This window comes from Passer domesticus, chromosome 12 (assembly GCF_036417665.1).
Source record: "Passer domesticus isolate bPasDom1 chromosome 12, bPasDom1.hap1, whole genome shotgun sequence".
Classification (NCBI taxonomy): Eukaryota; Metazoa; Chordata; class Aves; order Passeriformes; family Passeridae; genus Passer; species Passer domesticus.
In genome coordinates, this window is record NC_087485.1 from 2,886,100 (window position 1) to 2,909,096 (window position 22,997).

The 22,997-nt window shown below is 47.6% G+C and overlaps 1 protein-coding gene across 1 annotated transcript in view; it reads right to left on the reverse strand.

The window, feature by feature from the left end:
- The window catches only part of CRISPLD2 (cysteine rich secretory protein LCCL domain containing 2), a 29,717-nt gene that overhangs the window by 5,556 nt on the left and 1,164 nt on the right, over nucleotides 1–22,997 (reverse strand). The window contains exons 2-13 of the mRNA XM_064386674.1: nucleotides 19,649–19,962; nucleotides 14,307–14,425; nucleotides 12,127–12,259; nucleotides 11,922–12,037; nucleotides 10,520–10,620; nucleotides 9,186–9,344; nucleotides 7,874–7,934; nucleotides 7,124–7,190; nucleotides 6,022–6,152; nucleotides 5,804–5,847; nucleotides 4,821–4,893; nucleotides 4,076–4,151 (exon numbers count right to left, since the gene is read on the reverse strand). Coding sequence (XP_064242744.1) covers nucleotides 4,076–4,151; nucleotides 4,821–4,893; nucleotides 5,804–5,847; nucleotides 6,022–6,152; nucleotides 7,124–7,190; nucleotides 7,874–7,934; nucleotides 9,186–9,344; nucleotides 10,520–10,620; nucleotides 11,922–12,037; nucleotides 12,127–12,259; nucleotides 14,307–14,425; nucleotides 19,649–19,891 — 1,323 coding nt within the window. The 5' untranslated portion in view covers nucleotides 19,892–19,962. The remainder of the gene's footprint in view (nucleotides 1–4,075; nucleotides 4,152–4,820; nucleotides 4,894–5,803; nucleotides 5,848–6,021; nucleotides 6,153–7,123; nucleotides 7,191–7,873; nucleotides 7,935–9,185; nucleotides 9,345–10,519; nucleotides 10,621–11,921; nucleotides 12,038–12,126; nucleotides 12,260–14,306; nucleotides 14,426–19,648; nucleotides 19,963–22,997) is intronic.

The following is a 22,997-nucleotide window of genomic DNA, read 5'->3' on the forward strand; positions in this document are numbered from 1 at the left end:
GGTATGTCATAATCCCTGGGTGAAAGAAGATCCACCATCATCACAGAGGAGAAGCAGATTTTCCATCATTCTGAGGTGGAGCTGCACCTGTGAGATCATCACAGAATCATGGAATGGTTTGGATTGGAAGGGAGCTTAAAGCTCATCCAGTTCCACCCCTGCCATGGGCAGGGGCACCTTCCACTGTCCCAGGTTGCTCCAAGCCCCATCCAACCTGGCCTAGGACATCTCCAGGGATGAAGCAGCCACAGATTCCCTGGAAAACCTGTGCCAGGGCCTCTCCACCCCCACAGGGAACAATTCCTTCCCAATGTCCAGTCTAAAGCCACACTTGTTCATCTTATCCAGGGCCAAGACTGAATTGAGGACAACTTTCCAGCCAGTGCCTATTGGGACTGCAGCAGAGAAACCCCTGAGGTGAAACTCTGTGCTACTGACAGCAAAGGTTATTCACACAGTTGCTTGAAAAGGAAATGCTTCTCCTGAATTAAGGCAAATGATCACTAATTATCTGGGACAGATCACATCCTTCTGTCTTTCCTAGAAAGAAGGGCTGCCCCTTTTGACTGGTGTAGTTTTTGGATGGACTTTACCCCATAAAACAACACCAAATGTGGAGGGAGATTACACTTCTGGAAAGACCAAAGTTTCTCTATTGCACATCCCAGATGTGCAGAGTCAGAAGAGCTGGAGGAACACAAACCAGTGACAACTGATGACTAAGCCCCCAAAGCATCCAGGAAAAGAGCAAAAGCACAGAAGGCTGAGGGACAGTGTAAACTTGGCCATCAGCTCTCTGCAGGGTTTAGATACAGCAAGCTGGAAGAACAGAAAGGAAAAACCAACTCTGCACAGCGAACTGCAGCAGGTGAAAATCCCAAGCCCAGAAATGCCCTGATAGCTAAAAATCCAAGTACCACAAAACCAGAGCCAAGTGCAACTGTTCCCATTGTGCACATATGATACAGCCCATGCTGCTCCCCTGCCACAGCCATATATGGCAGCTCTTGTCCCCTATATATATATTTATCACTTTGGATAGCCTATCTCTTGGCAGCCCTCAGAGTTTTGAGTGCTAGTTTGGTATTTTGCTTCTATATATGGTCAAGGGAGCAAGGGAATGCTGTGTTTGGAAGATATGCAGTGAATTTGCCCTAATATGTGGTGGGAAATCTATAAATCTAAAACTGGCTCATAAAATTAAAATGTCCTGGATCAATTTGCAGCACTCTCCGCTGGGAGACATCCTGAACAATGTTCTTTTCAAAGCATTCCTGTTATTTTTTTCCAGGACTTGCTGTTCCGCCGCTCACTCAAAGCTTTGACCAACAGATTTACCCCAAACCTCCTCTTATCACTCTGTTGGATCACAGCCCTCTCATGTCCCAGGCCGGGCTGTGCTTTGATTAATTGATTGCAGAGCTTTGGGAAGATGAGATATTACAAGAATAAGGCCTTCCCTTCCAGGTCCAGGAGTACAGCAGCCTGGACAATACAATTTTCCATGGTGAAGCCCCTTGGGATGCTCTGAGACCAATTCCTGATGAAATGAGCCCCGGGGCACACACCATAAAATGACAACACAGACAACACATTAAAAACGTTCTCTGACTATGAGCTTAATCACCCAGAATTTCCTCACTAGTGTGACTGGTTTAATCACTAAGTTCTCCTGGGAGCTGACTCCCAACTCAGTTTGCTCTGGTGACAAACTCCTGCCTCTGTGCAGGCCATCCATCCATCCATCCATCCATCCATCCATCCATCCATCCATCCATCCATCCATCCATCCATCCATCTCCAAGTAATCACTGCACAACTGTGGAAAAAACCTTATCTCAAAACCTTATCTCTTTCCTGCTCCGCAGGGCTCCTGGGCAGGGATGGGATGGGTTTCCCCTGCAGGATTATGTCACACCAGGAGGCAGGCAGAGTGACAAGTGACAGAGTTCCATGGAAATCAAAAGCTCCTTTACAACCTTCATAAACATCCCTGGCTGTTCCCACAGGTCCAGCATCAAGGCCAGGTTGGACAGGGCTTGGAGCACCCTGGTCTATGGAAAATGTTCCTGCCCATGGCAAGGGGTGGAACTGTATGAGCTTTGAAATCTCTTCCAATCCAAAGCAATCCATGGCTCTATGATCACCCCAGAACCAGGCCTGCCCACTTTTAACATCACACATTTCTTGGATTTTCTTCATTTACCCCAAAATTCAACTCTCCTTTAGGTCCTTGTTCCACAGTCTTACTAATTTCCCCATGAACAATTCCCGGAACTGTTTTTTAAAGCAAAGTGCAGACTGGAAATGGGGCTAAATGCTTCATTGTCCTTTAGACAGCTTATTTAAGAAGACTCATTTGGAGCCCAGGTGCCCCCAGGGCCATGAAGGTGCCACACCAGACACAAATTTGGCTTCCCAAAGCCGTCCCAGAAGACCAGCACTTGTCTCATCCAACTCATTGCCTGCTTTAATTATTCCTCAGCAGTGGGCTTGAGTTAATTCCCAGCAACCTGCACAGGCCTTTCTCCCTGGGAAAAGCCTTTCCCCAAATTCTCCTTGTGTGGTGTGGTTATTTCTCTTCTTGACTTCCCATTCTGAGCATTCCCAGCATCCCCACTTCCCCCTTTGCAGCACCACTCAGAGTCACCTCAAACTCTTTGTCCCAGCTGCTTTCACCTGCTTTGCCACCAAACTTCAATGCTTTCCTGGCACCTCCACTACTGCTAGCACAGTAGTCCAAAAAATGGTTAACCAAACCCTCAAGAAGTGGCCAAATACTTTTTTATTACTATTGCTTTTTGTTTTTCTCCCAAGCCACCATCCATGCCCCCGTTTATGAAACAATACCCAGGAGGGAGAGTAGGAAATGGGTTCATTAAAGGACACTAATCCTTTTGCGTCAGTGCAATGCCAGCCTGGGATGCTGCTCCTCACCTAATTCCTTTGTAATCACTGGCCCTGTTCAGGGGTGATCTGAGGGGGGTTTGTCCTCTGTAAAAAAGAGAAAACTATTTCCCATTTCCTGCAGGTGGGAGCATGCAGGAGGCAGGTACTGCAGGGAGGCAGCTGCCCCGTGGATTTGCCTGTGAGCTAGTCCAGGATAACCTGTTTGTGCAGCTCTGCCTTCAAAAAAATTGGTCTTGAGCAAAATTAAAAATAGTGTGGGTCTTTTTTTTTGAAATTGCTTTCAAAATTGCTTCTCCAAATTACTGTATGATTCCTGCAGGATGGATTTTCTCAGCAGTCTGCAAAGCTCCAGGGTGACCTGAAGCTGGGGGTCCACAGTCTGCTGACTGCTTTCCCCAGGTTTTTTAAACCATGATCCTACAGGCTACAGGGCAGCCAGGGAGCTGGCATTCCTGAACACAGCCCCCGATGGAAAACAGAAAATGAGGAAAAAAACCCAAAATAACCAGATACCCGCAAATGGAAAAACATTGAAACTCAGTTTTTAGAGGCCTAATACTAAGAGATTTAAAGAAAATTACTCTGCCTAGTTTTAGCATCAAGTCTCTGCTCATCTCCACAAGCAGAGCTCAGACAAACAAACCCATAAAACCAGCTCAGACTCTTTTTTTCTTTCTTTCCACTGCTCTGAGCTCTGCCCTGGCTGCTCAGAAGCTGTTCATCTCCCAGAAAGAGGAGGAAAGGGGAGAGAGGTCTTTTTCTGTCAACTCTATTGTGTGATAGGATGGAACAAAAGCCCTTTGATGCTCATCTATAAATCCCAAAATGCTTTAAACAAGTGCAACCATTATTTCACAGCCAGCGCCCAAAGGCTTGGGGAGGTTTTGGTGACCAAATCTCGAGGAAGGAGTCAGTGCTGGACAGTAGAAGAGCTCACCAAACCCAGCTCAAGGAGTTGTGGAGTGACACATCCAAGTCCTTCCGAATAAATCAGTGTCAGAGACCAAAAGGGCTCCCCAAGCCTGCTGACCCCACCTTCCACCCCCTTTTGCCCATCCCCACATGGAATAACCACAAGAGAGTTTGAATTTCTGCCCTAAACCCCAGAGTGAGCCCAGCTCTGGGTCAGGGCAGTCGGGATCTGCGGGGAGGGGTTTGTACTCACATCGGCGTAAACGTTGGTGCCGAACACGGGCGCCCAGTACGACGGCTCGTCCTTGCAGTGGGCTGGGCAGTAAATCCTGGAAAACAATGCATTCAGATTTATTCTCCAGAGCAGGCCTCGACAGGAAGGCCAGCTGCATTCCTGGGAGATTTCAAGCGCCTGCATCTGGTCTGCAGGTGGCAATAGTGAATTTGATTATTCGCTCCCCTCAGATGACATTTGGTTGCTGCTGCAGAACTGCAAATAGAAGGATTTGGACCAGTAGAAGAGGGGTTGGTCTTTTATGACCTTTCAAGGGGGTCTACCTGTATTTTTGCTCAATTCTGTGCACATAAATCTCTGCATGTGTTTGTGCCCCTCTGCCCTGTCACTTCTGCACAGTTTCCAGGACAAACTTCTTCCGTGCTTTGAGGTGGAAAGGAAAACCATATCTAAAACCCAGCAAATGCAGAAGCAAAAAGACAAAGAGTGTGCAGTTGCACACTCACACATGAGAGTGTGCTGGGACAGGATTGTGCAGCCTGGCTGATAAGTTACTGAAGCAATCCATAAAGTGAATTTTCTACTGTGACGCCAAGAAAAGCATGGTGGCAGGAGGAAACACGCCATTCCCAACCCCCTCCCTCCAGTTCAACCAGTATGATCAGCTCTTCTTCCACCAGCCCTCAAATTCAGGGCCCTCAGCACCTCTGTTAAGCCTCCCCTCCCTAGGACAGAGGTTTTAAACCCAACAGATTTGTGTTACCTTGGGCAGTGGCTTGCTGGCTTTTTGAAGTGGCACAGCTCAGCTACCGTGGTGTAACAATCCAGAGTCTGTGCTGCCAAAATAAATGAGGAAAGGCAAATCATTAGACCCAAAAGCTCAGGCTGCTGCAGAGAACACAGGTCAGAGCCACACAATGCATTTGGTAAGTCCAGCTGGGAGCACCAGGAGGAAAGCTGCTCCAGCAGCAGGATCCCAGGATGGGGCTGTCCAGCTCTCCAGCAGGAATCCTGGAACCACACTACAGTGTGGCCTTAAAAAGGTCACAGCTTTCAGAAGAGACAGGCAGCTGATCCACAACACCTGGGTCTGCTACAGCTCCAGATGTGGAGCCCAAATATCCTGACACCTGCAGTTCTCCCTGAAAGGGGCTCAGTGGATCTAATAAAAGGATGGTTCTGCATTAGAGGAATTCTTCAAAGCTATTCAGAAAGTGGGAATTGTTTAAAAAGTAGAGCAGTGTTTATTTATATGCCCAGCAGAAATGTGATGACTCACTGTTAAAAACTAATTTCACATGCATTGTGTTTTTCATGACATTACTGCACTAGGACATTAGCCACTAATTTTTTTTCCAGTTTTTGTAAGCGTGGACACTTGACTGAGGCTTTTAAAGATGGATGGCTCAACTTCCATCCCTTCACTATAAGCAACTGACGTCTGGACCCCACCATGATCCATCAGCAGGAGATGCTGCTGGAATTGGCCCATTTTCACCTATTGCTCTGCCTTCCTCTTTCCCATGAAAATGAGGTGGGTGGTGTTGGAATTGCCCAGGGTGGGTGGGCAGTCACACAAGGTTCTGATCACCCTAGACCACCACTGCAGGGCTTGGCTGTGGCACAGAACCATTTGACACAACCACTGAAAATGAAAAAGAGCCCTGAAAGGAAAGATGTTTTCAAGTACCCCATAAAACCCCAACAACAATATTTTTTTTGCCAGTCTCAACATTTGAAACTTACTTGTGACTTTGGAAACCATGAATGCATTCGAAGGTTTACTTTTCCTGTAAAACAATCAAACAGAAAAAAAATATTATTAAAAAAATTAGCAGAATGGAATTATTTAGACTGCTGTGTTTACATGAAAGCAAAGATGACTGAACATCTGCTTGTATTTAAAGTTAATATTTAAATTATTAAATTAATATTTAATTTAAAGTTGTTGGTGAGGGCAGTACCTGAATGACTCCACACCATTCCTGGTGGACTTGACAAAAGCAGGTGTCCTCCCCTTCCTCGTGATATCCACCAGCCCTCCTTTGTTGTCCAGGATTCCGTAGTGGATGGCAGCACGACATATGCTGGAGGACTGACAAGAGATAAATAGATGGGGTGTGAAATGAATCAAATAAATCTCATTCACAGAGCAACGCTGCCCAACTGCTACGTGAAAAACAGAGGAGAAATGAAACCACCACCAGAGCACCAAGTGGAAAATAAGCTGAGTACACTCCTTTGGAATCTGGTTGTTAAATCTTCCTCTCCCAACACAGATTCTTTTATTACTATTATTTTAAGCACTGCCTGGTTGAATGGCAAGATTTTTTTTTTTTAAATAACAAAACCATACATTTAAATACAATTTAGAGGGAAAGCAGTGTTGGAAGTGAGCGACCAGTCTGAAATATTTCCAGTTCTCAACAAAATATTCAAACCCAAAATATTTCTGCTGACGCCACTTGGAGGGGTTGGGTGTCTGCAATCACAGAATTTCCAGGGCAAAGACACATCAGGGGTGATGCAGTCACGCACCAGCAGTTGGAATGGGGAAAGAAAAAAAGGTTTTTTTGGGTAAAATCAGGTTATCTTCCAACTTCCTTCACCCCAAAAACTATTTTTGATGGGAAAATGGTGCTATGCTCTATTTATAAATTATCTACTAATTTAAGATCAAGCAAATCAGCCCAAAATATTATTTCGTTACAAAATTGAAGTGTTTTTTATATAAAGTTTCTGTGCAGATGACAGCTGCCCACAGGAGCAGAGAGATCTTTGTAGGAGCTGCCTATTGGTTCTCATCCCTCACTTTCCATGGGTGTCCACATTAAGGACAATTCCTGACAAAATCACGTCTGGAACCACTTTGCCTTCCCAGAGCCTGCCCCTTTTTTCAACAGCAAGATGAGGAAAACACAGATAATCTTTATTAGCACCATTTTACAGCACCACAACCGGAGAGCATGAAAAGCCAAATTACACCAGAATGGCTGGCATTTCCCATTTCTGTCATTCCCACTGACTCCCACAAATTACATCCAGGAGCTATTAAAAGGTACTTACACTTTCGTAATAAAATGTTCCAAAGATCTTTCCCTTACTGTACAAGCAGCCAGCTGGGCACAAATACCTAGTAAAGATATTTATCTTTGAGGGTGGCGAAAAACAATTCAAGAAAAACAGACTTTGACTCTATTTCACTTAATAGTCATTCCATTCATTTCACGTAGTTCTCCTGTTTTAAAAACAAGATTGCAAAATAGCTACTTTTTTAAAACAGTTGCTCCACCCTCCTTAAGAGCCCGACCAATATTTAGGTTCTGTGGATTTGGTTTTTCTCCAAGTGATAAACTGTCCTGTTCTCTGCAGAAACCTTAACCAGAAGTTCTTGACTGGCTGGGAGGGGACAAGCCATGAATTATTGGTCTGGCTTGGACAGCAGTGGAATGCATGAAAAAGGCTCGAAAAATGACTCTGCCGAAATTTATTAAAATATTTTGGACACCTGAAACTCTGGGTCATCACGGCTGAGTAAAATCATCCAAATCACCTTATTGCCAGGCTTGGCTGAAGGCTTGAATGAAGAGAAATTTAGGGGATTTTTTTTGTTGAGTTTTGGGACTTTTCCTAAAGAGATCTACCTAGAAAGTCCCAAAAAATATATAGTGCAACCTATCCTATGTTTGCAAGAACTGAATAATATTTAGCAATAAAACATATATATTAAATATTCTTTAAAATATTTAGCAATAAAATGTAAATATTTATTTACTTTTTCCCTCAGCACTCCGAGAAGTATCAACAAAACCCTACCTGTTGCACGTTGAGCCTCTGCACTTGTCCCTCATCTTGGTTTCACAGGTAATGACTTGTGCTGGGGAGGAGAAAAAAAATCAAATAAATACATTTTTTAAAAAGGAAATTGCTCAGCCTGCTCTTGAGCTACAGAAATGAGCAACCTCCACATATCTTTCCTGGAGGTCTTTGGTGCAGCAAGATAAAATCTGATTTTATCCAGCCTGGAGCAGTTGGTGCCTCTTTAGCCCTTCACCTGAGACAGGTGTCTTTGGAATATTAGCAAGGAAGATGCAGCTGACATTCAAAGCTGAAGGCTTTGATTTACAGCCCGAGGTCTGCAGTCAGAGCTCTCATTCTCCTTTTAATTACAGACTCTCCAGATGCTGGCTGATAAACTTGAAAAGAGGCCGCTGGCTTGCCCCACCTTGTTTTCTCAATAAGTGTCTTTTAATTAACAGCGGCTGGAAAACGGCTCAGGAAGTACCAGCAGCTCCACAAATAACCTCAGAAATATTCCCCAGCAAGAAATAAAGAGGAAACAAGCCATAAACCCCAGAAAAGTTCTGATTAAGGGTAAGTGCTGAGTGTAGAGTTTTTTAAAGGTGAGATAAAACCAATATTTCCTAAATGTATTACTGACTGAGGGGACTTCTGGTATATTGATATTTTATTGGAGTCACTCAGAGGAGGTCATGGAGATGTTCTGAGAGCTGGAGCCAGGCTGGCAGAGCTGGGGGTGCTCACCTGGAGAGGAGAAGGCTCCAGGGACAGCTCAGAGCCTGAAGGGGCTCCAGGAGAGCTGGAGAGGGACTGGGGACAAGGGATGGAGGGACAGGACACAGGGGATGGCTCCCACTGCCAGAGGGCAGGGATGGATGGGAGATTGGGAATTCCTGGCTGGGAGGAGCTGGGATGGAATTCCCAGAGCAGCTATGACTGCCCCTGGGTCCCTGGCAGTGCCCAAGGCCAGGTTGGATGGGGTTTGATGTCCCTGCCCATGGCAGGGGTGGGACTGGATGGGCTTTAAGGTCCCTCCCAAACCAAACCATTGTGGGATTCTATGAAATTACTGAAACAAACACAAAACTTCTGCAGATCGATGTGCAGAAGGCACAGGCTGTTTTTGAGAGCTTTGCTCACCACTTCTAGCAGCTTTCTGCACAACTGAAATTTTCACACAGTGAGTTTTCACACAGATCACCTTTCCTCCACGCAAACATCCTCCCAGTTTCTTTGTCCCTGAGCCTCCTCATCACTTCCCACGCCTTTTCCCACAGAGGTGCTTCAAAACCCATAGGAGCTGAGAAAGAGACAGGCTGTGTCTTACTCATGTAGGATTCTGGGGTGATTTTCTTGGGCTTGATGGTTTTGCTGGGTTTGTTTTCTGGAAGGTGGAACTGCACCGGCTTCTGCTCCGCCACCTGCGGAATCTCCACCTCGTTGGTCTCATCTGTCTCAGCAATGATGGGATCTTCATAACGGTGATCTTGGTGAAAGAGGGGATTCAAAATAATCACAGGGTGCTCACACTGGTGGGCAAGTCAGGCTCATGTTTTGTGGGGATGATTTAATTGGGCAAGGATCTGCTTTTAAACAGCTGGGAGATCAAAAATGCCCATTGGAGACAGCACAGGGCGATTGCCAGGACACTCCTCTCCTGCTCCTCTGCACATGAAGCAGCATTTACAGCATCTCACAATAAAGATTTAAAGGGATCCCCACTAATTAGTGAAAAAAAGTGCTGATATTCCTCCCTCTGTTTCCCACTGAGCTCTTCCCTCTGGAGGAAAACACAAATTTGCTGAAGGGCTCATATTCCATCAGGGCTTCCCCTTCCTTCTCCCTGCTGCAGCCCACCTGCACCCTGGGGTCCTGCTTCAAACCCCACAAGATAAAAACCAAGAAATGCATGGTGGCAGCAAAATAAGCCTCAGCTTTGGGCAAGTCTCCAGGGAATCTCCCTGTTTTCAAAGAGCTCAGCTCTCTGGGAAGAAAAACACTTGGGAGGAGAGAAGTGGCCCCAGGAGATCCTGGATGCTGGGGGTAGCAATGCTCTGCACTGAAGGGCTCACCCTAATATTGTTTTACCCTATTGACCTCTCTTCCAAAATACTCCACAGGTCAGGAAAAACCCTTCAGGATCCCCCTCCTCTTCTCCAAGGGGCACAAATGGTTTTGTTCATTTTGCATCCCTGAAAACCATCCCTTGAATCCCCACCCTGAAAGGTGGGGAGGGAGGCAAAGGCTCCACCTGTGGCCCCTGAAGGAGCAGGGCAGGCAGCCAAGCTCTGCCCCCCCAGGATGCCTCTGCCAAGCACTGGAGAACATTTCCTTCCCCAACAAGGACAGGATCGCTCCTGCCGGCGCCCAAAACCCCCTGCAGCTCCAGGGCCAAACCCATGGAAGCTCAGAGCTGCTTCTCCCCAGCCAAGCTCTCTGTTTTCCCCAGAAAAACGTGCTGAATCCCAGCTCCAGATTTTCAGCAGCTCAGGGATTCTTGCTTTCAGTGGCTGTCCATTTCCCACATGTCCCAGTGTCGGAATATTGAGGATGGCTAATTAAAAGGGGCATGAAGCTATGGCTGGCTCCAATTGGAAGCTTCCACACGTTTGCTCCAGCCTTGTGTCCCACCCCAGAGGTGCCCCAAGCCCCAGCAGGTACCTTTGTAGCAGAGGTTGTTCTGGCAGCTCCCCCCATAGCTCGGCGGGCACTCGGAGCAGGGACGGCCAGTTTTGTATGGAGCTTCTCCAATCCAGTTTCCCCTGGGAGCACAGGAGAAATGAGCACCCATCAGACACCCTCCCAAGCCTCCAAACCCAGAAACACCATCCTGGACTAGAGCAACTAAATAAAGGCTAAACAACGAGCCATGTAGGAAAGATGTTCCTCCTCGTTCCATCTCTAAAATGATATTTTTTAGGGGTTTGCTTAAATCGTGTGCCATATTGCTTTTATATTACATTTCAATATAAACGCCAGGATCTTATATAAACAGAAATAAATCAATGGATTACTGCATTTTGCTGAGGAAACTCCCCAGAAACAACAGCCCATTTTGGCATTCTGTCCTGCAAGTTTCAGGGGAAGAGGAGGTTGAAGGAGCCGGAGTTAAGCTGTGGCTATAAACTCCTGGGTTATGCTCTTTCAGCTGTCTCCACCTATAAGGCTACATGAGGACAATGTGCACCGGTGCCAGAGAGAAAAGATTAAGCAGAAACTGCAGAAATAGAGTGTTTTTCCATGCAGCAGCTCTGAATGGATGATGTGTAAATCTCCCAGCCTGCTGCAGGGGCTCTGTGGGAGATGCTGTTATCCCTCAGGAGGAGCAGGTTGTTAAATCCCCCCAAACCAGGAGCAAAATGTGCTCATCTGACGTGGGGAGAGGGGCTTAAAGAACCCACCCAGAGAGCTCTGCCTGGGACATGACAGCTGCAACCCCAAAATTCTTTTTCCTTTGCATTATTCTGCAGTGATCCCCTGAAGTCAGGTGCTCCCCAAGCCACTCAGTTTGCATAGAGTAATTTCCCTATTTTGTTTTGAAGTTTTAAATTGCCAAGGGCTTGGTGTGGGAATGTTTCTCCTATTAGCCCTTAAACCAGAAAATCTTAACTGCCATTGCCAGGTAGTAAACTGCTCCTGGATGTAGTAGGCAAGAAATATGATTTTCGTTTTGAAATTTAATCAAGCCGTCGAGCTAGTGAAATCCTGACTGCTGCAGTTATTTCAGGGTTTTTTTGGCACTCACCACCACCCCATCCCTTCCCACCTCTGACAGCAGAGAGCAAGCCTTGCTCAGCAGCACACGCCAGCTCCATCCTGGCCATCTCCTGCTCCTCCTTTCCCTTCCCGTGGCAGGAACATCAAAGCTCCAGCCTGGCCCCAGCCTCTCATTCAGTTTTCCAGGCAGCGCTCTGTAGTTTTGAACCAGCCCTGTGCTGCTGTCTAAAGAAAAAAATTTAAAGCCACAACCACCAGTCTAGACTGCCTGAAATCTCTTCCCCAGAGCTAGTTAAGCCAGCTGCCAGTTTTGGGAGATGGAGAGAGCCCAGCTGCTCTGCCTTACTTGGGGGAGTAGTTGCAGACCAGGTAGACAGCGTTCTCCCAGATCTCCCCCCACACATTCATCTGCTTGCAGACATTCACAGCACAGCCAATCCTGTTGGTGGTGGCCCAGACTATCTGTAAGGGAAATGTGGTTATTGGAAATAAGTAAATTACCCCAATCCAGACATGGGGAGTGTGGCTACAGAGCCCTTGGAGTCCTTTACCTGGGTGTAATGTGTGCACATGGCACCTGTGCACCTGTCTGGGCACCAGGGGTTGCACTCGTGGGGGTATGGGAAGGTGTAATCCTTCACTTCATCATACCAGGACTGCACATGAAATGCTGGAGATCGATACCTGAGGGGGGGAAAGGCAGCTGGAATCAGGATAGAAATTTTCAAATTTAAAAAAAAAAAAATTGTTTTTAAATGTTAAAAATGAAGGGTTAAATGGGATATTGGAAAGGAATTGTTCCTGTGAGGGTGGGGAAGTTCTGCCACAGGGTGCCCAGAGAAGCTCTGGCTGCCCCTGGATCCCTGGCAGTGCCCAAGGCCAGGTTGGACATTGGGGCTTGGAGCACCCTGGGATGGTGGAAGGTGTCCCTGCCCATGGCAGGGTAGTTGGAACTGGAAAGATCTTTGAGGTCCCTTCCAACCCAAACTGTTGTGTGTTTCTATGATTTTTTCCCTCAGATTCACAGCCTGACCTGACTTTGTATTATTTATAGGTTTGACATGATCCTCAAGTGCTGCTGACCTGAAATGCCCTCTCACTTTTCCACTCATCTACAAAATAACTTCTAGTTTGGCTGAAAGTTGTGTTTTGAAAGTAAACACAAGTTAGGCTTTGCCAAACATCTCAAACCAAAAGCCATCATGTACCTATTTTACCAGGGGGCAATTTGCTAAATCTGGAAGTTAACTCACAGCCAATACTGTAAGACCTTTGAAAGTGAGTGGGCTTTTCCTCACCCACATCCCACCAGGAGCTGGTGTGGAGTAGCTGGTGCACTGCATTCCTATCCTACCCTTTATCTGGCAGCAATTTTCCCCTGCACCAAGCCCCCTGTGCCTTGTGTGTGATCTCTGTCTCAGATATCACAGTCTGAGGCAGTGCTGATGCTGTTGGGGGGCACAAATGTGTCAAAACTACCTGTAGAAACTCACACACACTTTACACACAGTGATCTGCAAACTGTACCAAACCCTCTGCTTTTTGATTGCTTTCAACAGCTCACACCAAGCAAGCTGCCAGAAATCCAAATGATATCATTACCAACTGGAGCGTATCCTTTCAGCCAACTTTTCATTAAAAATCACTCATTAGAAGTATTTTAAAAACATCCATCTCATGATGTCATGAAGCAAATACTTTCCGAATCCTATTTTACAGGAGAGGAAATGGAGGCAATCAAGTTATGGCCCGTTCCTGAAAAAAGCTGAGATAAATCTGATTTTTCTTTCCTCTCAGGGACCTCAAAGGGAGCAAGATTGGATCTTCCTTCATCAGGAACCCATGGCCATCCTGAGCACTTGTAGGACAGCCAAGAACAGCACAATCTTTTGACTTTGTTTCCAATTAATTAACCATTCTACTTGCCAAACATTAAAATGGGCCCAATTTTTACATCCAGCTAATTTCACACCAGCAAATTTCCTTTGCTTTCCACCAAGCTCTACCTGATTTACAACAAAGATAACTAGACTTCCACCCAGGAAATGGGGGAAAAGTGCTCAGGGCTCCTGAGCAGGTACAAAATGTTTGCTGTGCAGAGCAGGTTTAACCTATAACAAGCTTAAAAACAAGGGCTAAACAAATTTCACCTTGAGATAAAGAGGAAAATCCCTTTGGAAGCCTTCATGTCAGCTTTCCTAAATGGGTTAATGACTCTAGTTTAACAACTTGTCCCAGGAATTGAAAAAAACCCTGCAAAGTGTTTTCAGTAAAGAAAAATCAGGAACCAGATAAATATTTATGGAAAACACAGCAAGAGATAATTAAATTCTGAAGTGAATCCAAACATTGCTCCTGAGAAATTTCAGCCTTCATCTGCATGATGCCAGAGCCCCTTGGAACAGCAGATTTAAGGGTTCAGGCTTCTGTACCTGTTCTCCCCAAGGAGAAGGAGTGACTTCAAGTGTGTTACAGAGGTGCTTCCCCCAGATCCAGAAGGATGGAGGAGCCCAAATCAGTGCTGGTTTCCTGGGAAGTCTCAGTGGGAGATGTCTGCAGGCATTACCATGACACCCACCCCACTGCAGCCATCACAATTAACGACCCCAGCTTTTCTCCCATCTCCCCAGTGCTCCACCAGGCACCAGAGCAAATCTTTCCAGCTGTCTCTCTCTAAAGGAGGACCCATAAATCACCCTTTTTAATGACCCTGTAGCACCCCAAGCCTTACCTGCCCCAGTGGACTGCCAGGTTCTGCCCAATCGACCTGATGAGGTCGCTGGGCCCGTGGTCCCAGATGCACTGCTGAGCCCAGGCGTGGGCTGACCGCTCCAGCTCCTCATCCCAGCTCTGCAGGGCGTGGGGAGAGAAGAGAACAGCTCAGTTTTGCATCTCAAACTCACTAAATCAGGAGATTAAACCAACAGCAGTTGGTGGAGAAAGACCATGGTACAGATCACACCAGCCATGTCTGGCCTGAAGCCACCACATTTCTGTGCTAAAATCACATTTCTCAACATGTTCCCCTGCCTTGAAAGTCCAGGACACTGAAGGGTCTCTGATTTCACCCAGCTGATGCCATGCATCTGAGGAAGTGCTTCACTCAGTTCATCAGAAAACACACAAACCCACGTGGGAAGACCTCAAGAACAGACCTAGACCATTCACCCTAAACCACAAGATATTCCTGGCAGTTGGTTTTCTAATATGTTTTAAAAAATTAAAAATCAAAATTCACGCTTTGAGATGCCACAATATCCAACATGTCACACATTTCTGACATCACATGGTCTCCAACACAACACATATTTCTGAGTCCTGCAGGAGTTCTGACATACACTCAGTGCTTTTCAGCATGATTTTTCATCCATTGTCCTTACTGTTGGTGTATCTCCAGGCTTTCCCACCCAGAGAACTCCAGCAGTGGAGAGCTGCACTACCTCCACACCACACAGCTGGAGATCTTTGATCCAAGCTCTCAGTCAAGGGGTGTGGGTCTGAGCTCTCAGCCTCAGCTCCCCTTCTCCTTCCAGAGTAAATGAGAGCCCACCAGTGGATCCAGTCAAATACATCAGAGGTGGCAATGTCCCAGGTTTTTTAAGCTTTTTCCACTCTCACTGAAACAGGCATCACGTTAGAAGTGACAAATCCCATTTCTGTTCCCACTGGGGGCAGGATGCTGGGGTGAGATCACCGCTCATCGAATATCACACGGCTGTGAGCCAAAGGAGAGCTCCAGCATGACACAAAGGCAAACAGGAAAGCAGCTCTGCTGCCCAGGAGAGCATTTGTTCTAAAGGCCAGACTCGCTGGGCCCAGCAGCCAGTGCCCTGAATTCATTGTGTAATTACTGACAGCTGCTCTATTCAGAACAGCCCTTGGAGGATAATTCGTTGGGATTAAAATATTACCACACATTCCTACAAATAAAACCAAAGAGAAGAGAGGTCTTGTAATGTGCATCCAGCCCATCCACATGCCAGCACGAGACTGTCCTCTTTGGACATTTACCATCACAACCAGCTGCTCTTTCCAAGTCCTGTCTTCTCCAGAAGAAAGGCAACTTCTGATCTCAAACATTTCAAAGGACCTGTCAGAGCCTGGAGGCCTGCAGGGCATCCAGGCTCTCAAACACACTTAGAAACCATCCAGTGCTCATTCTGAGCATATCTGCACACAGTCACAGGCAGTTATAGCTGGGATGGGGAAGGACTGAGCATCCCTGGGTAAGACAAAAGGAAAATGCAGCATCTCCTGGAACTTGATGTGTCTCCACTATCTCAGTGAGGCAAACATGACCTCATCTCACTGAACACACCCCAGCCTCCCAGAACAGCTTATCAGTAAGCACTCTCAGCAACCCAGATTCCAGCATCATCCCAGGGCTGTCCCAGTCTCACCAGCTTGGCTTTGGACTGAGCAGTGACCGAGCAAATTCAGCCTGCAAAGCCCCGTGTGGACACAGCTCCGACACAGGGAACAAAAACATTTTCCTTCTCAGCCCTCCAGCTCCTTGGAAGTGATGGGATCAGACCCACCACACATCCCCAACCCTCTGCTCAGGCAGCCTCTTGCAGCAGTGCCCAGACACAGCTTTTTGTGGTTTCCCACTTTGTGGGCTCAGCAGCGACCGGCCACGGCTGCCCTCCCATCCAGCACAAAAGCCACAGAAACTCTCCCAAGATGTTCTGCACTCCGAGCTCCTCAGACTTCCTACCCAGCTTTATTCCCTGCAACCCCAGAGGTGGAGATGTTCCAAATCTCCTAATTTAATGCAGAGACGTCCTGAGCAATGGGCTATTAAATGGGAATTAATGCAAGCCTACACTTTGTATCTCCCTTTGATGCCTGAGGATAAAATAAATGAACTCAGACAAAAAACACTTGACAGGTAATTGGGAAAGGGGCTCCATCTCTGCACAGCTTTTTGCTGCATGAGGAGAGAAGCTCGTTTCTGCAGGCATCAGATTACAAAGCCATCCCATCTAAATTAGAGCAGTTATTTGCCTCGTGCTTCTCAGACGCGAATGCGGTCAGGAGGCTGGAATTATTTCAGAGCAATAAATGGGGGGGAAAAAAGATTAAAGACTTTCCCAGCTATACTTGCAAGAATTCTTTATGCCAATATTCAAAGCAGTATCTAGGAAGATGGCTGAAGCCAGAGGGGCAACAAGCCTGTGCTCAGCTTCCTTCAGAAACAGAGGCTGAAAATTTTTTTGGGTGTGTGTGATTCCAAGTGGATTAGCACATGGACTCTCTTTTTTTTACTCCTGAAAATTTCTGATGGCCTTTCAAAGTGGAATGGACAGTGTATATGTAAAATATGTGCATGGCATACACACACCACACCACAGCTTGTAGGTCCAGATTTAATAATGCATCCCACAAGGAGTCTGCTCCCTCAGCCTGAGGAGCCTGCAAACCCAAAGCCAGACACCTGAATTGCAGTGATCAGGTTACTCGCTCATTTTCCTCCCCAGACCAGACTTTCTGCAATGCTGGCAGCTTCCTTCTAAAAGTGGCATCAAACCCCAGGACTGACATGTCCTTGCAGAGGTCTGGAGATGCTTTTTGCTAACCCCCACAGAAACACTATCCCATCCTGACAGGGAAAGCACCACCCTACAGCTGAGAGGAAGGATGCATACCTTATACATGAAAACAAACTATTTTCCTTCCAGCAATCTGCACTGAGAACAATTTTGCTTTATCCAGCTGTCTCTGAGGCCGCCGTGAGAGGAAAGATTTCTGCCTTTCATCACTGCTGAAAGCATCTGACTAAGCCATCTTAAAAGGTCACCGTGCCTCAGGATCTATTATGTCCTTTTTCCTCTGAGTCCGTTATGTCCTTTTTACTCTGGGACTGTTAACAAGAAGTTTGTTTTGGCCTTGGCACCCATCCACCTCTGTTAAACAGTCCAAATGCACTCTGGATTGTCAATCATGGAGCTGGTAGAGGGCTTAAGGTAATTTTGAACTGGCCCAGCTTTGTCAGGAAGTTGTGCCCTGCTCACTCATTTTCCATTAGCACTGAATACCTGTGCCAGCTTTCAATTAATTACACAGACCCAGCAGCTAAACCATTTCTTTCTTCATTTTTCAGCCCACTTTGCCTTTATCCCATATGTATATAACAATTCTTTTGGTCTCCAGATAAGTTATAGGACTCATATATGTACTCTTGCTTTCTCATCAACAGTGTCCAACAACTGAAGTCCATCCAGTAGCAGTTAAATATGTCCCTTTCCTGGAATATATTAAGTCTCATTTCCCTTTTAGACCACTTAAATACATCAGATGTGGAGCTGGGAGAAAGGATTTTCACAAGGGAGTGTTCAGAGGTTGATACCCACTCATCCACAAATTATCCCAGCACACCTCCAGTGACGCTCCACTCCAGCACCAAAGGGAAAGAGGAGAGTTTATCTATGGTCCTACAGACAGACCATCCTCTTAAACGAGTCCAAATGAGAAATGTCCTCTGCAGGATAAAGGATTAAAGAGAAATTCCCGTTCAGCATATACATGGCATTTCCAACTCATACTGGGTAAACACGAGCACATGAAAGGCTGATTATAGCCCTTCCAAGCAGCACCATCTCATACTCAGCTCCTTTCTTCAGAGCACATAAGGCCCTTTCATTTGCCCTCCATCTCCCATAAAAACCACTAGAAAAGCTCCCAGAGCAAAGGCAAACACAGAAGTGCAAACAGCGGCCGGGCCATGGACACTCTGCCAGCCCCACGGCCAACCAAAACACCTTGGGCTTGCTCAAGCTTTGTGTTTACCCTCTGGAAATCCATCAAGTCGCCTCTTCTGGCAGTGCTTCCCTGCAGGATAATGCGAGAGCTGCTGGGAAAGGGATGCAATCCCCAGTTCTTAGAAAGGCACAGGAGTTCTGGCAAAACCCAGCTGGTGTGGATGGACTGAGGGACAGCTGTCCTTCCTCACCATCCCCTGCCCTCCCTTCTCTTCCCCTTCTCCCTGCACTCACAAAAGGCAGGATTTTCCATTTGCAGCCCTCACTTCAGCATAGCTGGCAAACAATTTTATATTAAAGTTTACTCTTCTTTTACCCTTTTAAACACAGTCTTAACAAGTCATCCATCACTTGATCCATCAGCAGGAGCACAAGGTTGAAGTCAGACTGGTTTTGATCAGAACTATATTTGCACACTGGGAAAAGGCACACAAAAAGTAATTATTTGCCTACATCATTTTGTGGCCCTGTAATATTTTGATGGCATGGCAAAAATAGCTCAAAAGTAGGGTCTCTGGCATCAGGTGAAAAAAATATTAATGTGAATTGTTGATGGCAAAGGCATATTTCATACTCCTCCAACTTTTAAGTTCTCCCTCTGAAGTGGGAGAATGCACTGACCAAACTTTTATTTTGGTTTCCTGAACTACAAAACCCAACAGCACTGACCCATCCACCCAGGAACTCCCAAAGCCTTTCCAGCTATTTCCAGTGGGAGCCACATTCCTCAGGCCCTGTTTCCCTGTGGTCCTGTGCAGATTCCCAGGAGCATCGTGGAGGTTTGGCTCACGTTGCTAAGCTCAGGTGATCAGTGCGTGACTGAGAGCAGGTGAACCTCCAGCACTGGGCTGGCAACCCAAAAAACACCAGAATATTCCCTGAGCAGACTGTGGTGTCCCCACAACAGCCTGAAAGCTTTCACAGGGAGAGCAGGGGTTAAACACTGGGGGAAAATTGCTGCTTTTATGACTTGAAGGTAATGGAAGAACCTGCTGAGGCAGGCTGGGGAATTGCCATCAGCGGAGATGCATCCAGGGCTGGGCCAGATGCTCCTTTATGAATAATGGAACCACTTCTGAAACTATGCAGAGATGGACTGGATGACCCATCAGCAGCCCCTTCCAACCAAAACAGGCCACTGATCTAAAGTATCCTTCATTCTGGAATGAAAGGCTTCAGGAAACCTCTTGAGAAAAACTTACTTCAGAGGAAATTCGCCACACCTCTCACACCACAAGGAAAATTTAAATACAGTTAGGAAAAAAAAAAAAGAAAAGTAGAAATAAATTGATGTATCAGGCTCTAGACTCACCATGTACTCCATGTTAGAGGCCACTGGGTACACCTGACCTCTCAGTTTATTGTGGAGCATCAGTATCTCCTGTCTGTCTGAGAATAAAATGGCTCTCTTGGACCTGGAGTGAGCTTCCCCATCCTGGTATTTACTCAGGATGCTCTCCAGGTGGCTCGAGTTGGGCAGGATAAAGCACTCGGCTGCCTTTGTCAGCAGCAGCACGCATCCAAGAGGAATGATCCAAGGCAGGGCAGGAGTCATGCTGCCAGCAGAAGCAGAGATGAAGCTGATGGTGGGTGTTCGTGCAGGGACTCCCGTGGCTCGGTGCAGATCTGAAATTGGGGAGAAAGAAGCAGTCAGAGCAGTACCACAGGAGCTCTCAGTGCATTTGTCCCCCAGATGAGGTCACACAGCCCAGGTCTGAGCTTGGAAAAGAGTGGTGCTTAAAATTATTGCTCACCACAAGGCAGGAAGACCCAAACAGCCCCACAAGAGGTGGGGACTCAGGTTATTACACCTGGGAATTCCACTGATGCTGATTTGGGAGTGAACCCTTCCCAGGCATGCAGGAGGATGCCTTCTGCACCCCTGGCATCCCGCAATGCCCAGCAGCTCCATCCCTTCTCAGGCAGGGGAACACTTGGATCTACCCCCCAAAAGAGCAGCTGGCAAAGCCAAAATTCTCTATTTTCCGAACAAAAGGGAAACTAAAACCCCCAGCCAGGCGGATGAGGAGGTGAGGCAGCAGCAGGAGCTGCTCCGAGGCTGCAGCAGAGCAGCTGGCGGGCCGGGTGAGGGCGGCTGTTGTCGGGAAATGTCGCGGCGGGGCCGGGCAGCCGCGGTCCCCGCTGGCACTGACGCACCGCGGCTCCCGCTGACGCTTCCCGGCGGGCGGGAGCGGAGCCAGGGATGTGAGCTATGGAGCAGCAGCAGCAGCCGCCCTCCCCCGGGCAGATTAGGTGTTCCCAGGCGCTCGGATGCCGTCAGCACCGACAGAGTGGTCTTTGGTTTTAGGGCAGCTTCGTTTAATCCCTGTGCCTTGCTCCGTAGTGCTTCTGCTCCGCCTGTCATTCCCGAGCACTTCCCACCCTTTTCCCCGTGCTCCAATCTATCCACCCAGCCATCCTTGAGCGTCTTGGCTGGCTTTATTTGGATCAGCAGCTTTTCACAGGAGGCTGTGCAGCACTCGCTGCTCTCCACTGGGATCCAAGAGCCCCTGGAGCAGGATCAATCCATCCAGGGCAAGAAGCATCTATGCAGACAGAGCAAGCACAGGATCCCCCTCCTTAGGGCTAATTTTTGGGAGAAAGCTTCCTCATCCTTGTCTCCAACATGAGGTGAGGATCTGTTTTTGACAGCACTGTTGAAAGCATTCCTCTGCAGCAGCAGGAAACAACCCCCAGATTAGCAGGAATTATTCGAGAAGTTTCATCCAATGACACAGGGTTTGGACACTGAGACCAGAGGAGTTGGAAGCCCACCAGAGCAGGGAACAGCCATCTGACTCCCAGCTAAAAGCTACATTTGAGCACAAAACCCCAAACCCCTGTTCCCCCAACCCACTAGAGCAGCGTCTGAGGAGAACAGCTGCAAGGATGAGGTGCTTTGCACAGGCAGGCACCCCAAAAAAACACTGAGAACACTGAGAATCCCTGAAACAAAAGACACAGAGTCCCTGCTTGAAGCTTCTTTCTTGGACTGAACGTTGAGGCAGATGAAAACCAGCTGCCCTCAGCCTCTCTCCAGGCAGCGCATTAAGCCTTAGCCTGGGTACAACAATGCAGGATGTAATTTGCTCCGTTTAGGTAACAGCTTCTCATCATTTCCTGCTCCGCAGAGCAAGGCGAACACACGGGCCTTGTCCCCAGCTGCAGGCACACCTGGAGGGCAGGACGTTCGGTGGCACGGGGACAAACACTCCTTTAACCTCATCCTCCTCTCAGCCCCTCTTGCGGCATTCGCTTCCCCCCAGGCAGGAGCCCGACTTTCTAACCCAGCTGCAGAGGGGTAGGGGAGCAGGAGCAGTTGCTTTTGTAGACTGTCTGACCCAAATTCAAGGAACAATTCCTACTTTGAGGCACTTCCCTGAGAGTTTAAAAATAGCTGCAATGCCATTCACAATGTGGCCATTTAGCCCCGGCCGCTCTCCCTGCAGGAGCAGCCGTTGCACCCCTCGTTTGGCCGCCTGCCCTTGGCTAAAGAGGAGCCCAAATCCACCACCCATCTAAGGCAAACACTGAACTTTCAGAAAGGGCAGATTGAAAAAATCAGCTGTAGCATCTGAGAGCCCGAGGAGCTGCCCCGCTCACGGCTCCGCAGCGAGGCCGGCGCGTCTGGCTCGGCGAGGCGGCCAAAACCTCCCAACAGATGGTGCTTTATTCCTCGGGATGTGCTTCCCTGGGTCCCACTTGCCAGCAAAAGGATAGCAGCACCTCTTTAGAGTTAGGTCACTTTGGCTTAATCTTCTGTTTCACTCGGGGTGTGCAAGTCCCTTCTTCTGCTTTGGCTTGAGGTGAGGAGCGCTGAGCATCCCAAGGAAGGATAAAGGGATCAGAGGGGGACAGGGAGCAGAGAGTTCCCTGGCCAGATGAGTTGAAAGCAGCTGAAAGATGCTCACGTTTCAGAAAGCTGTCACAGATTTCAGATGCCCATCCATCTGCCTCTCATATCCTCATGTCCAGGTGCAAAGAAGCACTGGGACATGTGTGCTCCAGCCCAGGCTGTCCCAGTGCCCTGCAGGGCTGGGCAATGCCTCACCCAGGGAGGCTGGAATCACATTGCCTTTGAGCTGGGGCTTGACATTATTCACAGAAAATTATCAGCTGACAGTCAGCTGAGGAAGCCTCTGCTGTTGATTTCAAGGGTTCAAGAGGAGCACAGCCTCCCTTCAAACACATCAGGCCCTTGACACTGGTGCCAGGTGAACATCTGGGAGCCATCAGAAACGACTGAGTCAGCAGAAAAGGACTCCTGAATATGCTGGGAAGCCTCTCCAAAGTGGGGAGAAATGGGAGGCCTGCTTCTGGGGTCTGAGGGAGTTAAAGTGCAGCACTGGACTTAGGAAAAGAGTATTTTTAGAAAGCTATTTCCCCAGCTAATGGATGGTGTCTGCCTTGCACGGAAAGCAGGAGAGCTGGTCACATCTGAAGCCTGGCAGAGACACTGCTAAAGCCACATGCAGGCTGATCCTGCATTCATGTCCCCATGTCACCTTTTTTCCTTAGGGACACTGAGCTTTGACTGCCTCCCTGGTGAAGCACCTGAGGGGGCTCCTGCTCCTGGGTTGTGGGTGACATTTGCAGCTAAAACATCCCAGGGCCTGTGGAGTTACACATGGCACCAGCTGACAAGGAAGGAAAATGCAAAG